General features: G+C 41.5%; 1 protein-coding gene across 4 annotated transcripts in view; it reads left to right on the forward strand.

Moving 5' to 3' along the window:
- Positions 1-21,664, forward strand: part of vps13b (vacuolar protein sorting 13 homolog B) — a 297,078-nt gene that overhangs the window by 151,371 nt on the left and 124,043 nt on the right. For 3 of the 4 annotated variants that reach the window (XM_082550697.1, XM_082550698.1, XM_082550700.1), the window contains 8 exons: positions 1,003-1,220; positions 5,040-5,243; positions 10,117-10,288; positions 13,063-13,177; positions 17,056-17,197; positions 18,048-18,320; positions 18,619-18,775; positions 19,055-19,166. In XM_082550697.1, the coding sequence (XP_082406823.1) occupies positions 1,003-1,220; positions 5,040-5,243; positions 10,117-10,288; positions 13,063-13,177; positions 17,056-17,197; positions 18,048-18,320; positions 18,619-18,775; positions 19,055-19,166 (1,393 nt within the window). Of the gene's footprint in view, positions 1-1,002; positions 1,221-5,039; positions 5,244-10,116; positions 10,289-13,062; positions 13,178-16,201; positions 16,269-17,055; positions 17,198-18,047; positions 18,321-18,618; positions 18,776-19,054; positions 19,167-21,664 lie in introns of all 4 variants that reach the window. The other variant, XM_082550699.1, reaches the window with a different exon arrangement.

Raw genomic sequence — 21,664 nt, forward strand, 5'->3', positions numbered from 1 at the left:
TAGTTGAGTCACAAATACAGTTTACAGTTTTACCTCTTTTTACTTTTACTGCCACCATCTTGGATTGTTAACTCGGGATGGGTGTGGGTGCTCCGACTTTCTGAGTGTGAAATCCAAGTTTAGGGGTTCTGGATTCAAATTCTGACTGAGAATTTGGAAACATCATTCGTTATACCGTGGCGTAAACTGCAAATAATAAAATAATACAAGCTTCTCATTTTTGTTATATATATTTATGCTGTTACCAATCCACAGCATTCCACATGCAAAGTTTAAGTGGCACGATATACCAGGTGATGACCTCGTGGTGAAGTGGTTTACACATTTATTTGGCAAAGTTGCTGGTTCAATTCCAGCTGGAGCCATAAATCATTTTTAGGGTTGTGTCAGGAAGAGCGTACAGCAAAAAATCACTCTGCCAAATGAAACATACGGAGCTACCCGCTGTGGTGAGCCCTCGTGACCAGGGAACAGCAAAAAGTAGCTGCTTCTTCCTGTAAGAAGTCCAAGCTAGACCTTAGCTCATAGCTTATGATTCATACTAGTTTTAAACTATACAAATATTGAAAATAGACGTGGTTAGACTGAGGAAACATTAGCAAATTTATATTCAGCGAATAAATCTAAGTGACAGATTCTCTCAAAAAGGGAACACAGCACAATCCTTCTTACCTCTAGAGACCAAAATATGCCGAATTCTGTGCTATGGTGTGACACGTGTATATTGGATAAAACTGTTGCCTTTCATATGGCATAAACAATATGGCAGATTTGTAGAAAGATGGTCTATTCGTGTCTTATGGAGAACAATATGTACAAATCAGAAACACCTAGGTTAAATGGGATAACACAGAATCACATATTTTTCCTGAGACCATAGTGAGTGTTTATCTCTTTGCCCTCACGTCACATAATGTCTGTCATCCTTGCATCTCTTTGCCATTTGCAATATACGTACTTGTTTTCATATATCATTTGCTTTTTCTTTATGTCTAACTCCAGGTGATGCCTTCCCATGGACGATCAGCCTGAGTCAGTTCAGCATATACACATTGTTGGGGCAGCAGCAAAGCCTGAGCCTGTTGGAGCCGATGGGCTGCACTTCCACACTAGCTGTCACATCCCATAAGCTGCAGAGCTCTGCTGAAGCAAGGCACTCCTTTGTAGTGTGCCTCCATGTTGATCTACAGCCCGTCCATGTCAAGTGCTCCAACCCTCAGGTCAGTCAGACAGTCTTTGCAGTCACAAAGTAGTCATTAGAATTACATGTATATTTATACAAATCATCCCCTTGTAAACTTTCCTGAAATATGAACGCACAAACCCTGGCAAGAAGATCCTGCCTCCGCATGATTTTCTGATATAGATTGAGTCCAGTAAACAAACTGCCTCATCTTCTGAACTCGTATAATTTTCATGAAAATGGAAGTGTAAACATGAGAGTGTTGCCTTGTTTGTTTTGGTAAAACATTTTGAGGTCTCAGTCAAGAAGAGTAAGGGATTGCAGTACTCACCATCATTGTTTTACAGCATGTTATTATGTTTTAGTGAGACTGTGATGAATACGGACGTACTGCAAACGGAACATGTTTGTCTCCCAGTTAGGTCCCTGTGTTGTTTTTCATTTCTCTCTTAGAATCACATCTACATGTACCATTACACATGTTTTGTTTTTTCACAATTGAATTAGCTGTATTGAATTAAGTTCCTCTGTAAACACTTAATTGGGTCAACCTTTAGAGCGGTCACACTGTTAAATGTCTTCGACCACAGTGATGAGCCATGGTGATATTGAGGGGAATTGGTACCAGAAACGAATTAAAGGCCTTAATCTGCTTGCGGTGAAAAGTTTCCCAGAGATGAGAAGAACTTTACTGAGGGAAAGTTTCTTTTCTTGCTTCTCTGGTCTCCCCGTCAAGTATGCTGCTGGTGTCTGGCAAAGCCGGGGAGGCTTATTGTGATTATATGATGAGTCATTATTAGTTTTTGGATGCCATTATAATAAAAAAAAAATCGTAATTCCTTTGCTCTGTTGTCCCATCTGCTCACCTCCCTCTTCTGTGCAAAATTTCTGACTTGAGGGGGGTAATAAGCTAATGCAGTTTCAAGTCTCACTGCAGCTTTTTAAGAACTGCTGCCAGAGCAACCCCACCCTCGCTAGAACAAAAGAGACCTCACACTACTTGATCGTCTTTCTAATTAGCGTTGCCGTCTGGGGGAATATATATGGAGTTGTCAGAATGCTGCACAGTTACTGTACAATAAGTACAATGATTGTTGGATTTTGGGGGTAAAATTACATCTGCCGTTTCAAAACATAAATTATCACAGCGCTGATTTTGAGATATTAATACATTTAAAGTAAACAAATAGAAGCAACAAATTTGGCCCCTTAAATTTCCCCACGGCTACTCGGCTGCATGTTTGTCACATTAAGTCAGATTTTCCATTTCCATTACATGATGGATTACTTCATAGCACTAACAAAAGTATTTTTAGACAGTGTGGTGAAACAGTCGAGCCTTCAAGCAAACACCGTGGTGCGTTTTCACAGGTAGCAACTAGTATCGTAGTCGTATTTTGTATTTTTATCTGTGACTGTGACAGTACACGTGAAGATGCAAATTTCCTAATGAATTTTGGATTGTGCAGGTATATAGATTCAACCACGTCCGCAAAAGTGTGAGCAATGAGAAACCAATGCAGTCCATATGACACTTGTATGCCTTTTAGTCTGGACAGGAGGAGTTAAACGTCTCCATATTACTTCAACAAACTGACTGACTGGCTGTCTGAAAGTTGGGGTTACTAGTTGTGCTTTAACATTATCAGGACCACCTTGGAACGAGCGTACACACAGCAACTGTTTGCTTTAACCTTTGGCACATAACTGTACAGCATTTCAATGAACAGATATGCACACATACACACACCTGTTCCCGTGTACACAAGAGTTACCACACATACTCAACAATATGTCATTTTTGTGAAGTTTCTCTATAAACTGCTCCTAGATAAAAGGATACAAACACTCGCCATCTGCATGCTGTCCTGTCCCTCTCCATCTGTGTGTTTTTATGAATGACTGTTGGAAGCCTCTGTTCAGTCTCCAGTTTGTAGTACTGCACCCTAACAGGCCTCCTGATCTGCAGATGACAGGCCTTTGGAGAATCCAGGCCTCCAAATGTTCCCCAACTCATGAAATGTTGCATCTGTATTATAAGCTCATGTAAGCGTGTGTGTGTGTGCATGTTTTTCATGGCCCAACCTACCCTAATAGCAGTAGCTGAGCTAAACTGTCTAACCCTGCTAAGCAGAAGTATCAGCAGCAGCAAATTGACATAGGACAGGGTAAATAACAGAGGGAAGGTAGGAGATGAAGAATGAAGATCAATGATGAAAGGGTGGATGGAAAGGAGTTCAAGCTCTGCTTAGGTTTCATCGTAAAATTAAGGACAAGTCTTTATCCCAGATGCTAATACAGAGGTCACGTAACAACCCTGTCATTCATTTTCGTGTTGATCTCACTGTGCACACATTTTCCCTTTTTTTTCCCCTTTGCTCAGCAGTCTTCAGTCTTTTCTTCCACATCTGCTACTGAGTGCAGTAGGCCTTGTTGTGCTTGATTGGAGTTCCAGGCCCCAACTCTCAGAGAAGGGAGCACGGTGCCGTACCTCCCCTGCCGGCAGTGCAGTTTGGTTGGGTATGGCAAACAGCTGTTGGCCCTGTCCCTGGACAGCGGCTGAATCGGCGTAGCAGCTCTTCCTGGACATGTTTGAAATGGTGCAGCTGTAATGTATTGTGGTGCTTCTAATTTGATTTATGATTATTTGTGGAAGACCTCCCTGCAATGTGTGCGCTAACAGGAGAGCATGTGTGCGAGCGAGACTCTGAGAGTAAAAATGTGCTCAGAGTCTATTTCGTATGCGTGCTCATGTGCCTGTGCACCTTTAAGTTTAAGGGACCCTCAGTGGTGGGGGCTGCGGGCTTAGCTGGCTGCAGAAGCGAAGCATTTGAAATCCAGAAATTAGCTCACTGTGAAAGCGTGTTGCTTTTCTCCCTTCTTTCCTCCTAAAAAGCACCAAGTGAATGCATGAATAACCGAAAGCATCACATCACATTCCCCTGCTTTCGTCTCATGTTTTCCACTCTTTTTTTTTTTTTGGCTTTGTTGTTGTTTAAAGCTAAGGCTCTTTTCAATGCGAACACATGATAAATAGCTGAGAACACTTGACGCAGAGCCTTCAGTTTTTCCTAATCGTGGTGAGTTTTTAGCAGGAAATTGATGACAGAATTTAACTTTCCTCTGAGGGTGTTTCTTTGGAAGTTTTGTTGTTATGGATAACAAATTGCACAGTGAAGCACGTGTGTAAGCATGCTGCGCCTCGCAAAGTGTGACCCATCGAACAGAAACACCAACGCATAGGTTTTACATCATTTTTGAGAAACGAGGCCTCTCTGAGTGACAAGTACAGAAGTATGTTAAGTCAGAGAGTGAAAGAATGAGAATGATAGAAGTCCATTTCTGGCTAATATTTCCTCTTTCTCCCTTTCCTTCTCTCTCAGCTTTTACTAGGTTTAGTGTCACATAACAACAAAGCTGCCAAGCCAAATCATGGTAATGGCCTCAGAAGTCAGAACTACATGAGAACTCCCCAGTGCAGCTGTTTGAGTCAGACCTTGGCAAAAAAAAATATACATTTGAATTTGGTTTTGACTACTTGTGGTGTGTTAGGGTTATCTTTTGAGGCACTCAGTTGGCACAGAATACTTTTCAGAGTATAGAAGCTAATTGGGAAAACTGAATGATACGTGTTTAATATGTTCTCAGTTTCCAAACAAGTGCTGTTAAACAAGCGGATGATGCAACATAGTGATAAACAGTCCTCACTTCCCATTCAAAATGAGTGTTTTTTCCCCCCAAACAGAGAAACCAAAAATTGTTTCGCTGGTAGACTGTCTTTATAATTGTTTTCAACCATAATTACAAAATACAAAACTAACGTTCTCTGTTTATCTCTGCTTGGTTCACCCTCCAGGTTCAGTTGTTGTATGAGCTCTTCCTCAGCTGGAGCTCAACGTGGGCTCGTCTCCAGAGGCATGGCATTTTGCGTCAGACGTCCAACATCCCAGATCCGCCTGCCGGTGCCGCTCCATCCTCCCCTGTACGCAGCAGCGCTGGCACCGCCCTGCCTGACACCAGCACCTGCAGTCCTTCTGCAGACTTTGGCTCCCCCACTGAGGTTGGAGTTTCTCACAGTTACACTTTTTATTATGTCAATTCAGAGTTTATATGAGTTATGGGAATCATCTGCTCATCTACACTGTTTTTGGTTTTTTTTTCATCCAGACAAACCTCTTTTCATAATCGGGTGGAAAAAACACATGAAATGGTCCATTATTTCATTCACTCATTCATTCAGTTGAATGTCTGTCCATACATAGCACTGGCTTAGTCACTCATGAACTTTGCCTTTGTCAGAATCAGTGTTCCAGCTTTAATGTTGTGTTACTTTTTTAATATGCGACCTAATGACAGCCTGCCAGCACCCATCTTTTCTCAGCTAGCTGCTGTGAGTCATGCAGTAACAAATGCCATTTAAGCCATTGTTGTATACATAATTCTGGTGCTGATTTACAATTTTAAGTGCAAATATTGTTATTTTATTGTTATGAGTAGCTGAGTCAGTCTTAACACACATGACAAAAAATGTTTTGTTTCTGGAAAAATTTTAGAGGTGGAAAAGTATAAATCACTGCTTGTGTTTCTTACATGATTTTTTCTTACTCAGTGAGGTTTTATACTCCAGGCTAGGCAGAGAGTGCTGTTTGATTCGTTTAAGCTCAGCCTTGATTGAGGATAAACTTGCCTCTTAACTGGGGGAAAATAGTTACCTGTTGTTACATTTTTTTACTCAGATTAAAAATCAAACCCAGACATAAGTTTGAAATGTAGCAGTGCATATGCATGTGCAATAACGAAGGCTATTAAAGTCATATTTTCTTAGGGAGTAGCCTCAAATATAATTTTTTTCCCTTTTGTCTCTAGATGGTTGTGGCAGTTATCCCAGCTTTAGTTAATGTGGCAGGAGTTTTTCCTGCTGTGTAATACTCTTGCAGCAGCAATCAGTGCTGGGGATCCATGGCCTTGGGGCCACCAGGACACTGGATAATATGTCTATGTGTGTTTTTGTGAAGCATAAATATAGCATTTATAAAAATGATAGTGAGTGCGGGTCAGTGTTGGCATAGTGGAAACTAGTCTAGGCTATAATAGTGTTCGACCAGCAGCTGCCTGTCACCACTGTGGGGCCCCAGGGATCGCAATACAACCACCATACTGGCCTAAGAGGCAATAGCGTGTACATGCTTATGAAAAAAAGTGTTTCATATGTCAGTGTGCATCTGTGCCTACATTTGTTTCCTTGCTATCGACATGTGGGTGTTCTTGCGTCATTTGTGGAACTTGGAGAAGTGGCAGCAGTTCAGTAGAACTGGGAAGAACCTGGTATAGTGCCTCTATAGCAAGGCCACGGTGGCCCCTGACAGCCCACTTGTCACTGTTTACCTAAGTACAAACACTGGTAGAAGTGTTTAGTCCTCTGGGAGGCCGAGTGATTGAGCAAGAATGTAGGAGCTGTTTTGATAAGTCTCAGCAGTAGTGGCGGCAGTCTCCCCCCAACACCCCACCCTTTCTTTCTCTAGCTACATTCACATTACACCCACAAAAACCTCTGCCCTACTGTCCTCCCAGATATTTTCTTCCCCATTTGTGTAAAAATATAAAGCAATCTATTCATACTTCTGTATTTTGTAAACAAGTGTTCTACTAGTATTTATTAATTTACACAGCATAGTATTTAATAAACAGACATTCCCCTTTCAGCCGTTTTATTGTTTCGCCACACTTTTCTGTTCATCGTACCTTTTAGCTCTCTTTCCTCTGATGGTGATTTTAATCTGTTGAGATTTTTTTTACAACTTTTGTCGCCAACTTGTGTGGCTCGCCTGACCACCAGTAGTTTACCTGCACTATTAGGAGCGATGATTCTCTAATAATGACTCACTGCATTAAAGCGACAGTGTTAAAGTTTCCAAGGGGGTAACTTCTGCTAAGTTTTGCTTCAGTTGTTTGTTAGAAAGTAAATAGTTCCTGCATGAAACTGGTCACAACGAGGTTTAAAAGTTTAACCAATTAATGATTTCTGGAAACACTGCCACTGTGTTGTAAGCATTATTCGAGCACCACGAGGCAAAGAGAAAGCAGACATGTCTACCATTAGCAGTCAACGATCCAGATTCTCTTCTTTTGCTTTCTCCATGTCTGTAATTACTTGTCACCCTATTCTGTCTTTCCTCCATGTACCCCCAAGCATTCTGCTCTCCCTCTTCTTATTCTTCACTGCTTCTCTATCTAAAGTGGTATCAAGCAGCACTCTTATTTCTTTCTGTGCTATTTTCAGTCTGAAAGTTTCCTTTTCCTCTCCTTCAAATTATCCTTCCACCTGTGCCTGAGCCATTCTCTTTTTAATTCTTTTTTTTTTTTCCAAAATCATCCTTTTCCTTCTTCCTTTGACACTTCCCAGCCTGCTGTTGTCTTCCAATGTTTGGGTCTCTCTGATGAGCAAAGACAAACTCTGCAGAGAAAATAAACCCGGATCCTCAGCCCGTTTATAGCACAGAGGCCCAGGAATTAAACTGTATACTTTACAACTTGGCTTGCGGAGGTGTGGGAAAATACTTCTAGAAAGTGTGTGATTGTTTGGGGCCCTGATCTGGCAGTTCAGGGACGTAGCAGAGCCCACCTTCACCAAAACCACACCAAGACCTCACTTTGATAAGACACTAAAAATAACTTTTACCCTGGCTTTTTTTGTTTGTCAGTTTAAAAAAAAAAGATATATCATTTTTATTTTTGAATTCCCCTTTTTCACCCTTAAAAATAAAGATGTTTTTAATATGTGTTGTATAGTTAAAGTCTAACTTATTTCCCCCTTGTTTAAAAATGACAGTACATGTACTAAATGTTTTATAATATATAGACAGTACTTTTTTCATGGAATTTGACATGGCAGAAAAGAATGACATTAAAATGCTCATAATTACTTGTTACTTGTGACTGTTGTGGTTTACACGAGGAGAAGCTTTCTAAAGATGACAGCAGTAGTTCTGGCCTGGAAGCTTTAAGCAGTCGAGTGTCCAATGCTCGCACACAACCACGCTGCAGTACATGGTGGTTGGTTCCCACAGCGCCAGCAACTGGCTCCTGTTTCCACACATGATGTTACAGAGACTAATCCTACCAAATGGTTAGAACTGTAAACTAAACAATCCCAACCACACACACACACACACACACACACACACACACACACACACACAGAGCCATATTTTGACTTCATCTCAACAATAATTAGTCCCCAAATGGCAGTTGACACCAGAATATCTCTCATTGAGACTGACTGAACACCATTACTGCTAGTCTCATATTACTCACTGCCAATCAGCGATATTACACACTCAGAAAGACGGACACACATTCACATATGTGCTTGACAGATTAGTTTGATGAAGACACTTAATGATACTTTTAGAGTCATTATTTAAGTAAATTAAACACAAAGAGATTTAGTGTAGTTAGCACTGTGGCATTTATGCAATAATAATGGTATTTAAGTTCCCGATTTTCAGTGGGTTTGATTGGTTTTTTTTTTAGTTACATAAGTGTATGTATAGCTATTTTATCAAAGGTAGGAATTAAATCCTCATCTTCTTAGATTAGTTCACGCCTGTGTTTTGTTGCTTTCCTTTTCTTACAGTGTGAACTAGTGTGTGAAGCACATGCTTCTCATCAGTTCCTAGTGGTCCCCATACACTGTGACGTTGCATCTATTTTTGAATCGACATAATCCTTAATTTATTTATATTATTGTCATCCGTTCTTATCATGCTCTGCTGTCAACCAGCCTTAACTGTGTGATTAAATTAAATTTGCAAATTAGTTTCGCGCCCTCATCCCTCCCCCCAGCTGTGGAAAGAGGACATAGTTTCCTCATCTGGATCCTCTTTACAACACTGTAATCAGCATAGCAGCTGTGGGGTTTCTAATTGAGATGGTTGATAACCTCCTCACCAAACAGAGCCACGGTTGATAACCATGACACAATCTGTCATTACCACACTGCGATGGGAGAAGCTGCGGAAAAAATGAAACTCCTAATTGCAATATTGTTTGTTTGTAGGCTTTTCACTTTCCAAGCGAGCCGCACAGATACTGTACACGTTTGGAAAACATATTTACCAGGAAGAGACTGAGAAATAAAAATGTCCCCAGTGCTGTCATCTTCGTTGAATTGCCAAATCCCCAGTAAGGAGTTGAGAGATCACAGAAGGCATCCTGCTCCACCGCATCCTGCTTGCTTTTCAGCTTCACTCTCCCCCCCCCCCCCCCCCCCCCCACCATTCCCGCCCCCACCTCCGGTCTTCACTTCCCATTCTCTCCCAGGCTGCAAGACGTGTGTGTCCTGGCGCACTTGAGTGAAAGGAGGCCATGTGGGTGCTGGTGGCTTACTTTGGGGTTAACACCGGTGACAGCTTTGCACAATGCACCCCCCCACCCACCTCCCGACATACACACGTTTCTCTGTTCTGCGTGGGGTTCTGCTCACCAGACACTGATGTCATCTATGCACTAAAAGGCTCAATATTTGGTGGTTGCTTTGTTATGGCTACATGCACAGCGACAACACTTTCAAACATACACATTCACCAAACACATGGACAAACACATGCACTCAAGCAGACAGTCCTCGATGATGATGGGAAACAAACAGGAATTTTAAGTCAAATGCTCTTTGAGTTTTTTCTTCTTCTTATTTGGTTGTGTTTAGTTGTTATATCTTTTAGCAAATTATGTAGTATATTGGCTGAAATGTGCTTTGTAATTGGCTAATTGACATTTTAAGTGACAGGAATTTCTCTCCTTATCTGTACTAGATTTATTGGACAAACATCAGAATTCAATATTAATGTGTGAATTACATTATGGTCCTCAAGCTTGCTGGCTGGTTACCATTTTATTCTGTCCAACAAAACAGTTCTGCTTTGGCTCTCTAGGGCGACTCGGTGACTGCAGGAGATGACGGTCCGTTTGCAGACACGGTGACACTGGAGCAGAAAACTAGCAGCATTGGTGGAACCAGTGGGAAGGTCAGCCTTTGGATGCAGTGGATGTTGCCCAAGGTCACAGTTAAACTGTTTGCTCCTGATCCCACTGCCAAAAAGACAGGTAACTGACCTTAACATCAATTCTCTGCTGAATGTTGCAAACTTTAGGTGTTAAGTTAATGACTTTCTGCTCTAAACACATGATATGTGTTAGATGTCTGTCTGTGTGTGTTAAATAGCTGAAAAAGAAGCAGGGGAGCATTAGCATTAACAGCACCACATCCGACTACACAAAAACATGTTTAGTAACTGTTATTAAAAATGTCTGTGAAGGTTCTCAATCATCCAGCTCATCGTAGTCTAAGGAGCTTTGAAAGAAGAAAGAAAAGCGTCTTGACTTCTTTAATTTTCTTGAAGACGTTTCACCTCTCAGCCGAGAAGCTTCTTCAGTTCATCCCAAATACCAAATTAACAACGTAGTGTATGCTGTACAGTGTAGCGAGGAATGCTCAGACCTCTACACTGGAGAGATCAAACAGCCATTTCATAAACGCACAACAGATGACTCACCTCGACAAGACTCGGCTGTTCATCTACATCTAAAGGACAAAGGACATCCTCTTTTGAGGATGCCAATGTTCACATTTTGGACAGATGGTTTGAAAGGGGAGTGAAAGAAGCCATCTATGTCCACTGTAGACGACCATCTTTGAACAGAGGCGGTGGTTTACAACACCAACTGTCTGCCATCTATAATCCAGTTTTGCGATCCCTTTTCAGATGCCTTAATGCCCACTCACATCGTGGGCCATTTGACCTCAGAAAGTCACATGATAGGGTGGGGCTAGGTCACCCGAAACCTTGGCTGATTGTGACCCACACCCGTTTTTACACCTTGGCTTGTGTGATTAGGCAGGGTGATTAAGCATCTGGACTACCCTGAGTCCAGATGCTTTTCTTTCCAAGCTCCTTAAAATGTTATCGAAATTATACAATAAAACAAGTGTAAAAGAGGGGGAAGGTTTTTCATGAAAATGCTTCAGTTTGATGGCAAAAGAACCAAACGGGACAGGCGAAAAGAAAAATAAAAGTTTCATTTTGCTGTGTATGAGAGCAAAACAGTATTCAAAGGTTTTATATATTAACACTTAAAAGGATCGGTGCCCGCCTGCTTTCTCAGTCATATGTTAAGCTCTAAGAAGGGAAAGGCAGCTGGAGAGGAGGGGGGTGGAGGGGAAAGATAAATAAATAAATGGGTGATGAATCCCAAGCGAACTGCCTCTTTGTCCCTTTAAATTTACTGGGGCGATGAAAGGCTAGATTCACCTTTAATTGGTGGCTGTAATATTTAGCATCTGCCAACCAGATCACCCAGCTTAAGGTCTTTAATAGTGGAAATGGAATGTTTTTGAGGACCTCACAGAGATGGTTTGATTTAAAGACATCCTAAATAGGCATTACTTTGGATTTTGGCTTAATATGTGCCATCTGAGTTGCAAAATGATCTTACCCGTGGATTTTCTGTGTGCAGCACATTAAGTATTTAATTGAAAGCAACAATTGTGCACATGCAGTTTTTTTTTTTTTTAGACGCTTGTTATCACAAATGCATTCTTGGAGATAAACCACATATAAGACTGCGAAAAACTGTTATGATGTAATGTTTTTCAGCTGCAAAGGAAATCACATTCTTGTCTTTCCAGAGAAATGGAAAAATAGCCGTTCCAGACGTATTGGTTTTCCGGTATAATGTTATGCTTTTATGTGCTGGAAGTTTAGAGGTAGAAATTGAAGCGTGAGTGTTTAGAGGCTTTTGCTGAAGGCACAAATCAGTGGTACACTTTCTGCCTTTCAAGATGAGCCATTCTAAGATGAAGGGACTAAGGGTTTCCAGTACTCTCACAGGGTGGGTTTAGAAAACTCATATATCAATATCAGCACTGTGTTGGAGACAATGACTTTTTGAGTATCAAACAACTTGGGAGAGGCTTTTTTTCCACGCGGTATCCACAATAAAGCTGACAAGCCTTGTGTTTCAATATTAATAAGCTATTAGGAACATCTACATTTCTCAGAATTACCACAAGGCAACAGTACAACAGCAACCATAGTTTCAGATGTACAATGTCCAATTTCCCAAGCTAGTCTGTGATTGTGGGACTTTCTCAGTGGAAACAATGAGAGCGACTCAACAGTTAAGCTCACAAGCTCGGTTCAGTACAAAGTTAATCAGTCCTTCTATGAACCTTACTCACTTTGCCTGCAGTGGGTGAATTTTGTTTGCACACAAGGTGCTCAGAGGTACACACATGCAACCTTAGGAATACACACAGAAGAGTCCACAGGCTTTTCAATATTGTGTAAATACACATTCACCCTCTCTTTCCTCATTAAGACAGATTGAGGGTTCTGGGGCCAGTTGGATATCGTGTTAAACTGAGAAGATGCTTTGCCTTCTGAAATACAAACAGAGCACTGAAACACAGCCAGGCATACCAATACAAATGCTGCATGCGTTTGCACATTTTTCTGGGTGTGTGTGTGTGTGTGTGTGTGTGTGTGTGTGTGTGTGTGTGTGTGTATATCTGTGTGGCTTCAGTCTTGATCAGCAACACTGGTCTAGCTTCAAAAACACACTGAGCATCCACTGTGCAGGAACTGACCACAGCAGGATTATGGCCAAAGGCAAGACCTGGATAGGCTAATGAAATTCACTCGCACAGATTAAACTTCCTCTCATGCAGTCCAAGTTCAGCTGTAATGCCTGTTTGTGAAGTGCTAGGCTGGCCACAGAATATTGCAAACTAAGAGTTGATACAAATTTGAGCTTCTTGGTAAATGTATGTCTTTATTATTATTATATTATATTCTCTTTTGTTTTTGTCTTTCTGCCAGAGATCTGCGTCATCAGTGAACTAGAAGACCTGAGTGCCTCTGTGGATGTCCAAGATGTCTATACAAAGATCAAATGTAAAGTTGGCAGCTTCAACATCGACCACTACATATGCAGGTACGAAGGGATCTACTGCATGTAAAGAGACAGAGCAAATTAAAGGAAAAGCCTGAACCCCCGGCACCTTACAGCAAGGATATCTGATGTTCTGTTCTGTTGTTGACATCTTACTAAGGAGCTTTGTTGATTTTTCCCTGGATAGGTCTGTATAGGTTTTCCCCCCCACAAATTTTTAGCCTGCAAGCTTTTGTAGTAAATGTTGTAAGTAATTTATGTAGACTCAACTGCAGTAAAACCTGGGATCCCACATTTATCCACCAGGACACCATGCAGCCCCCTTACGCTTGTGCTTTTGCAATCCCACACACACTTTTACCACCAGTACTGCCACTTTGGTCTGTTCCCACTTCTGCTCATATAATTTTCTGGATTATCGCCTCAACGTCCTTGTCTTTCCAGACAGCTGTTGTGGTGTTGACCACAGACTAACAGACAGATGGACCGACTGACTAGATAGACGCGCGGAATGGATTCTGGGCCGGCCCAACTCTGACTCACAGAGCGGTAGTTCAGTCAGTCCGTCAGTCATTTTCTTTCTGTCTGCGGTGTCTGAATTGATTCACAGAAACATTAACACGTTGTTAGGGGAGGAAAACCACTGGGCGACGTTCCACTGCATCTTTATGGTAATCTCTCCCCATGTCAAGTTACAGTCACAATGGGCTAATTTAGCTCTGGGTTCTGAAATGATGAAAGAAAATACTGTAGCATAGAGCAGCTTGAAATGAAAGTACAGATTTTTTCCCATGCCCCACATACATGTGTCTCCCATTAATTGAAGAGGGACGTTATTTTCAGTGTCTAAATCCTTAGTTTTCTCTCTCCGTGCTACGATCTCATACCTCGGCGATAAACTCAGCAGTTCCAAAGGCATGTTTTGTACGTGCCTGAAGTCTTGTTCTGTTGGGAAGAGACCGCTTAGCAGGAGGCAATTCCCCCCGTCTCTGTCTGAGGAGATAATGAAACAGCGATCTGCTGCATGTTGCATCCAGCGGGCAGACTATTTTTGTGTGTATTTTGCAGTGTGTGTTCATAAGTGTCGGTGTAGATACACCCCTGTAAGTGTCTTATGCTCTGATCGAGCCAGACAGCAAAAGAGAGATTGATCTTCATGGGCCCTGAGCCTGTACTGGACCCCATCATTAGCAATCAACGGTCTCACCATCGATATGATAATAGCTATCGATGCTGATTTGCCAGATTTTAAAATCATCTTATCTGGATCTTGGGCATGTCACTACAGGTCAAAGAGGGACTGAGTTGATTGCCTTGGCTGTGAACCTGACTGTCTAACAGGCGTCTCACAGACCTCCCTGTTTTGCTGTAGCTGGTTAATTTATATTCCGTCAGGCCACATGTGTTCTGTACAGTATTGAGTAACAGTTTAAGCCAGGACCAAGTCAGCGGTTAGACATTTTTAGAGAGTGAAGGTGCTTTGGGTCATTATATCGTGCGGTTCTGCTCTCCACAGGTGTGTGTCTAATTGCTTCTGAGGCAGCGCCAAGCCTAATCTTTTTACTAGACCTCTATGCCTTCCTAAGTAGATAATAAGTCAATTTTCTCATTTCTAGGTTATTTCAGTTTAATGTGAATTAAACAACATGGTCCCAACACACTTTCACTGAACAATGTTCTGGCAGGCAGAAGCACTTCATTATCCAAGCCAGGTTACAGTCATGGCTGTTTAGGACACAGTGGAGGACCTCTGGGCTGCGGGCCCAATCTAATCCCCGTCATCCACAAATACAAGAGAGCCCACATCCAGTGGAGTCCATATTAATCATTCTGAACAGATAATTGTTTGGTATTTCATCACCCAACCCAGGTTATTTGTGTGCAGTGGGTTAGATTAGATCAAGCTTGACAGAGAAAATGCCTCATCTGGCCTTAGCTATCTCACTGCTGGAAAATGAATGGAAAGTTAGATAGGGCAAGTAAATATGGGAGGTAAATATATAACTGAATTCGTGATTGTATCAAAATTGGAGTTAGACAGAAAAAGTGAGCAGGAGGGAAAGAAAATGACAGAAGTAGTCTGTAGGGAGGACAAATTAGGTGGGTGTTGCACCTCATCGGTACTGGGCTCACTTATTATAAAGCTGAGGAGGGAAACTGAAGTGAGATGAAGGCAAAAAGGCGGCAGAGTGGTAGACTCTGTAAGGCTATTTGCCATGTTGTCGGAAAGACGTACATTTAACTGTTGCACAGAGATGCTCCCGAGATACAGTGCACCCTTATTCACTCTGTTGAGCATCTCACGCAAATTGGAGCTGATGTCTTCCAGCTGTTCTACAAATAGGAGGCAGCGAAGGATGACTGGATGGAAGCTTAGAGGGAGAAAAGAGAGACGAGGAGCTGTGGGGGGTCCGTGTGTCGATTAGTTACTCTCACAAGTGAGAGAGCAGATTACAAAGATATATTCGCACAAGTGTGCAAAGAAAGAACATGCACACTATGTAACAATGCAGGGAACACACAGAAACACACTCACCGCTGGGACCATTCCTCTCTCGCTGAACTCTCAGTATACTAATGGGGTGTAATGAAGTGAGAGGTGGGCAAGGTGAGTGAGAGGGTTACTAAAAGGAAAGATGCTGATGGTATTGAACCATTTCCACTGTGCGAAGCATTTTGCCATAATGTATTGTGCACCATTTGATACTGTTTGTGTGTGTTTCACATTCTCCAGATTTGGGGTAGTTTTTTATGTTTTTTTTTTTTTTTTTGTGGTACTGCAAATTGAGAATGGTAATTGTTGTGTTGTTATGTCTGCGTTCATGTTATTTGTGGTTTCTGCTTCTTATGTATGGCTATAGTAATAAATGAAAAGATCAAATATTCTTAGTATATAAAATTTATAGGGGTGTGTAACTCTAGTATCTCAAAGGTTGATAAAAATGTTAGCATCGGCCTGTGGTTCACTTTTGTATTTTGCCATTGATGAGACATTTTCAGGCCCTGGCACAGCAACACGAGTAATCGCAGGTACTGTTTTAAGATGGGCCTTGTGTCTCTCTCCAGGCCAGGGCAGGTCTGGCACTGTGGCACCTATGAAGGACTCATTCTGCAGTGCAAGGAGACATCTGTGGTGAGGCCTCTGCCTATCTCAGAACAGCTATGGCAGCCTTAGGTCTCTTTATACTGCGCCTCGCCATCTTATTGCTCCTAATCAAGGTCACTTATCTCTTCTCGTGCTGGAGAGACAGGAAACTAAAGGAAGATAAATGACAAAATATTGTGTTTGGCTATGATGAACACATTAATAACATCAAAACAGGTGGAAATATAATCACAGAATTAAATTTTGCTCATGGTGTAACACTCACCTGTCTCTCCAGTGATTCTGACTAGCTGAATAATCAAACCAATGAAAAATATTGAGAGCCTTTCTTCTCTGTGTCTGCTGGAGGAGACTAAAACATGGGCATTCCCTTTTCTTGTTGACAAATTTCATTCTGGTGATGGTCTTATACTGGCAAGCAAATGAAAATGTGTCAGTTAGCACAGATTTGACCATAATTATGCAGTTTAGTCAGATGATAATGAATAGAAACTGAAATTATTAAACGTTAAAGCAAAGAAAACTTTTGAATCTTCGTTTTTTTAAAGTGCTTTGGGTACCTTGTGTACTTTTCATTCAAAACACAACTTAAACAGTTGCTTCAACATCTTTATTGCTGGATAGTATAAGACCATGACAATGTAATACTTCAGTTGGTTCAAGCTGGAGCAGCTTCCTGTGGGTTTAATCAGTTTATTCTATATTTAATTATCTTCTTCTAGTTATAGCTTTTTTTCCTCATCTTTTCTGCCCTCTCTGTGTGACGACTTCTCCTCTGTTCTTTTCTGCATCTCCTTTCTCTCCTTCCCTCCAGTATGGAGGAGGGTGTTCGGAGCTCGGGCGGCTGTGGAGGAGTGGTCCTTTCTTGCACTGACAAGCTGAACAGACGCACTGTGTTGGTTCGACCCGTCAGCAAGCAAGAGTCTTTCAGCCACTTCTCTGGCTTTTTCTCTCCTGTAAGAATCCCGCTCTTCTTTTTTTTCCTCCATCAACAGTGGCTTAATAGAGTTCTGTATGTTCCTCAGAGGTGTTTCAGAATCGAAGGCTTCTGATGTAAATCAATTTTAAATATGCTTTTAAACCAGCACAGTACAAAACTGACGTTCTATGAACAACAACAGATAAAAAAACAGTTTAAGTAATTAAAATAACTACAAAAAGTCACATACAGCACTTTGTCTCTGAGGAATAGATCAGGTAGATAGTCTGAACATCACTATTTGGGTCTCTTTGTATTTATTTAGGTTTAATAGGAAGTCTCCTAAAAGGGTGTAGAACTTAGAAAATGATCAGTTAATGAATCCTTTTGTCAGCAGCTATTTAATCCACTGTTACTGGATGTTGTAGCACTTTACCTTGATGCCTATAATCAATCAGCTTGTCTTTTAATCATTAAACATTTAGAATGAAACTTCTTTTTTCAGAGGTACTCTGTATTTAATTGTTTTCACCCCATAATTGTTTTTCAAATAAGTAATAAAATGGAAGCTTTGCATGCTTTTTGAGCTATATCTGAAAAAGTGATGTCAGGTTTTTCAGAAATTGAAAGGGAAAGTGTAAATCTAATCCTCTAAACTAAATAGATCATTGATTCCAACGTGATTCTCTTGAATTTTTTTGGTAAAAAATATTTCAAATTAAAATGCGATCTGAGAAAAATAGCTCAAGAAGTTATTCATTTATTTTTATTCTGGTTTAACCTTTACCTACAAAATTAGTCAAAACAATAAACAATGAATTTTATTTGCGTGTGACTCCTGTGTGATATCGCTCATGTGTGATTTGTCCTGTCTTACCGCTGGCCAGACGGCAGCTAAAGTCCTGGAGGGCTCTCACCAGCAGCACGGCTTTCTGTCAATCACCTACACGCAAGCTATCACCAAAAATGTCCGTCATAAACTCACCACTCGGCCTGAGCGGCCAGCCCGCAGCAGTGCTACCATTGCCAATCAGCAGGTGACCACTGATCCTCTGGCAGACAGCTCGCCGCTGTACCTGAGAGAAATCCTGCTGACAGCCCAGCCGTTTGATGTGGTTCTGTCCTGTCCCTTACTGGCCACTGTAGCAGGAGTGTTCCAGGTAGCAAAAAATGTCTGTCAGTTCTAATAACTGTGAAGTTTGTTAACGCTGGGCCCATATGGGAAATAAACAGCATAACAAATGTCTTTTCATTTAAGTAGCCTTTTGTAATATAGTTATAAAAAGTATTGGGCACAGGAATTGAAATCCTAATGATTTTTAATCAGTTTTAACATTAATAGATGAAATATATTGGAAAAAAATAAGCCAATTCAAATAATTTGATGCAGTTTAAGAGGCCAGCTAACCTTGATCTTCTGAATACATCACCTGTACTTTTGGCTTCATAAATTTTCAGGCGAAGGTACCAAGACGCTACAGAGAGCGTGGGAAATCAGCAGGTCAGCCAATGAGAAGCCACACGTTGACCTCTCGATGTCTTCCTCTCATCTACATCAACACAAGTGTGATCAGGGTCTTCTGCCCTGGGACACAAGACAAACAGCTTGGGTCAGGTTAGAGAATTACTTTGTTTAAAGACATTATAGAGCCTCCACAACGGAATGCAAAGATACATGAGACAGAATAGTACAGTATATATAATGAGGTCTGATTAAAACCTTTATTACTGTAAAAATAATAACACTAATGAATTCTGCCAGTATCAATTATCATATGCTTTGACTTCATTTGTTTTTATAAATCAGCAATATATATTTTTCTGCATCAAACCATTTCTTCTCCTTTGTAAGTGGTTAATTTTGTGTTCTGTGTATTTGTATGTGTCCTGGTAGATTCCCACATGAAGAAGGAAGACACCTTGGTGTTGAAGCTAGGCTCCCTCAGTATGGCTCCTCAGGCTGATAACCCGCTGACCCGCACTGTGCTGCGAAAAGACATCTACCAGTAAGCCAATCTCTTGCCACCAAGTCTCCTTTATAATTTATGATCCATTTATCTTTTTTGAAATATTTATTTATTTCATTTTTTATTATTTTGTTAGTTAAGTGCTACACAATCACTCTAAAACAGCAGCTATGAGGATGTTTGTATCTGATTCTCCTTCTTTTTATAATTCAGTCAGTTTCTTGTCACTTGAATTTCTTCTCCCCTTCTTTTATTAGGCAAATATTTCCCACTTCCTTCCTGTCATTAAATTTAATAATTTAGATTACATTAACATGTAATACTTTTAAAGCACACATACGACTTCAGCATTAAACCTCCTGGAACTACATGCTTGGTAGCCATGTACATATATATGGGTGCTCACCTGTCTCTCAGGATGCTGGCTACCTTGGAGGGGGGGAGGGAGGGGGGGGGGGGGGGGTTGAGGATGTGGTGGGTAACAGCACCTCTAAGTGGTAAAGCTGTCCCTGAAATTAATTCAATGACATCTTGGCGGTCTGCCGTGCCTCCAGCTGAAACACAAGACTGTTGACACAAGCCCCTCGTGCCATGTGGATCAAAGCTGCAACGCAGGGAAAATCTGGACTTGGTAGGGAAAGAGCTCCGCACAAAGCACATTTCCCTGCTATAGGCAGCTAAAAGAATCTGGATTGTGTCATAGCTGCCTGAAAACCACAGCCCTGCAGCACGTATGTGTGTGAAAGAGAGAGGGAGAGCAGTTGTGCGAATGGGCAGATATGGAGCTGGCAAACACATGTAATGAGGGAGATAAAAGTGGTGCCTAATGCTTTGTGCAGCTGCGAGTGCGATGTGAGTTGATTTGAAATGAGGAAAAAGTTAGGCGGTTAAAAAAAGGAGAAGAGAGGCCACTTTCGCTTGGAGTACGTGTCACAAGTAGGTTGATTGCAAAAAGCATAGAGTCTCAGAGGGCCTAGCCCTAAAGATACCCAAAGCACAAATGTACAAAATCCTGCACTCTGTCCTACACTGTGCACATTTCACCCAAAGTTTCCAAACTGTCTCCCTCACAGTCTCACTTTTGTATTTGAGCTAATGGAGCAAGAACGATATCGATCACCAGCATAATGAGATTCACACAGTGTGCAGTGCTGAAATGTTTGCTGTTTGTTTTGGTACAAGTTAGTACAGCTAATGGGATGTATCTGCTCAGTTTCCGTGGCAACTTTGCATAGATTTATTTTGTTGACATGTTGGCTATGTTGTTATCTTGTCAGATGATAAATGATGTCTTTGTGGGCATGGAAAATAATCTGGAGTTTTTCTCTGTTTTTCACCCGAAAAACCATTTAGACCAGCCATGCAATTTCAGCCCATACTGGCCAGTAATGTTTTACCTCTAGTAGTTAGAGGACTGGTGGCTCTGTGGCTGCAGTGCCCACATTTGCTCACAGACACCAGATTCCATCGCACGATGCTCCACCCTAACCCAGGCAGACATGGACACACACACACAGACGTGGACATACTGCATGCTGTCAAAGGGGGGGCACATACAGTCACAGAGGCGATCACCTTCTGCATGACTTCCCACCCAGATGTGCAGGGTACACAAATATATAGGCATACTATGTGACAAACACTAGCAGCAGGCATGGTATGTTTGTATGCTGCAAACACACCCACATCCAGTTGTCTTCTAACTTCTGCAGACAGAAGCCAAGAGCCACCACTTCCCTCTCTTCAGCAAAACCCAGGAATTACATTCCTAACCAGGCATTATCTTCACCACCTTCACTGTTCACATCTGCCCTCCAATTTAGAATGATCACACTTATGAGTCACATGATTGATAACCCTGAGATCAAAGACTTGTTGACATAATATTGCGATTTATCTGTGCCGAATCCTACTGCGTGTGCTCCCCCAGGTTGCATAGAGAAAGTCATAGGGAGAGTCTATAATCATGCAAACCAAAGTGTGTTTACAATCTCTAACAAACTGTGGCTATAGGAAGAAATATGTCTGTGAGTCCCAGTAGCCATTTGCTGCAATTCTGTTTAAAGTCTACCACTAATCACATCTGTTGTCACAATTGAATGACTGATCTAAGTAGCTATGCTGTTATTGTCTACTGTACTTGAAATGATTGCCTCACAATGTCTAAAACCAAGATTTACTGTAATGCCACCCTAGGAGACGAGACGTGAGAAGAGAGAAGAGTGCGAGCTAAAATAGTGAAACTGTGTAAACATCTTGATGGAGCTTATCTTGATGTTTTACTTAAGCTCCAACACACTTCAGTGCCTTTCAGCTTCTCCGCGTTCACAGCACGGTGTGCATTTAGCATTTACGCAGAGATGGAAAAACAAACGCGTTTGACTGGAATGCTGTTAAGCTAAGTTGATAGCCACCACCAGGCTGATTTGGCGGCAATTAACACCATTTAATTTGATCGTGTGATGTTTTTCTTCCCCCCCCCCCGAAGGAGTCGACCCCCAGCAGTTTGTAGACCAAGCTGGAGTTATGACGGGGCT

The sequence above is a fragment of the Aulonocara stuartgranti genome, assembly GCF_965226115.1.
Source record: "Aulonocara stuartgranti genome assembly, chromosome: 11".
Lineage (NCBI taxonomy): Eukaryota > Metazoa > Chordata > Actinopteri > Cichliformes > Cichlidae > Aulonocara > Aulonocara stuartgranti.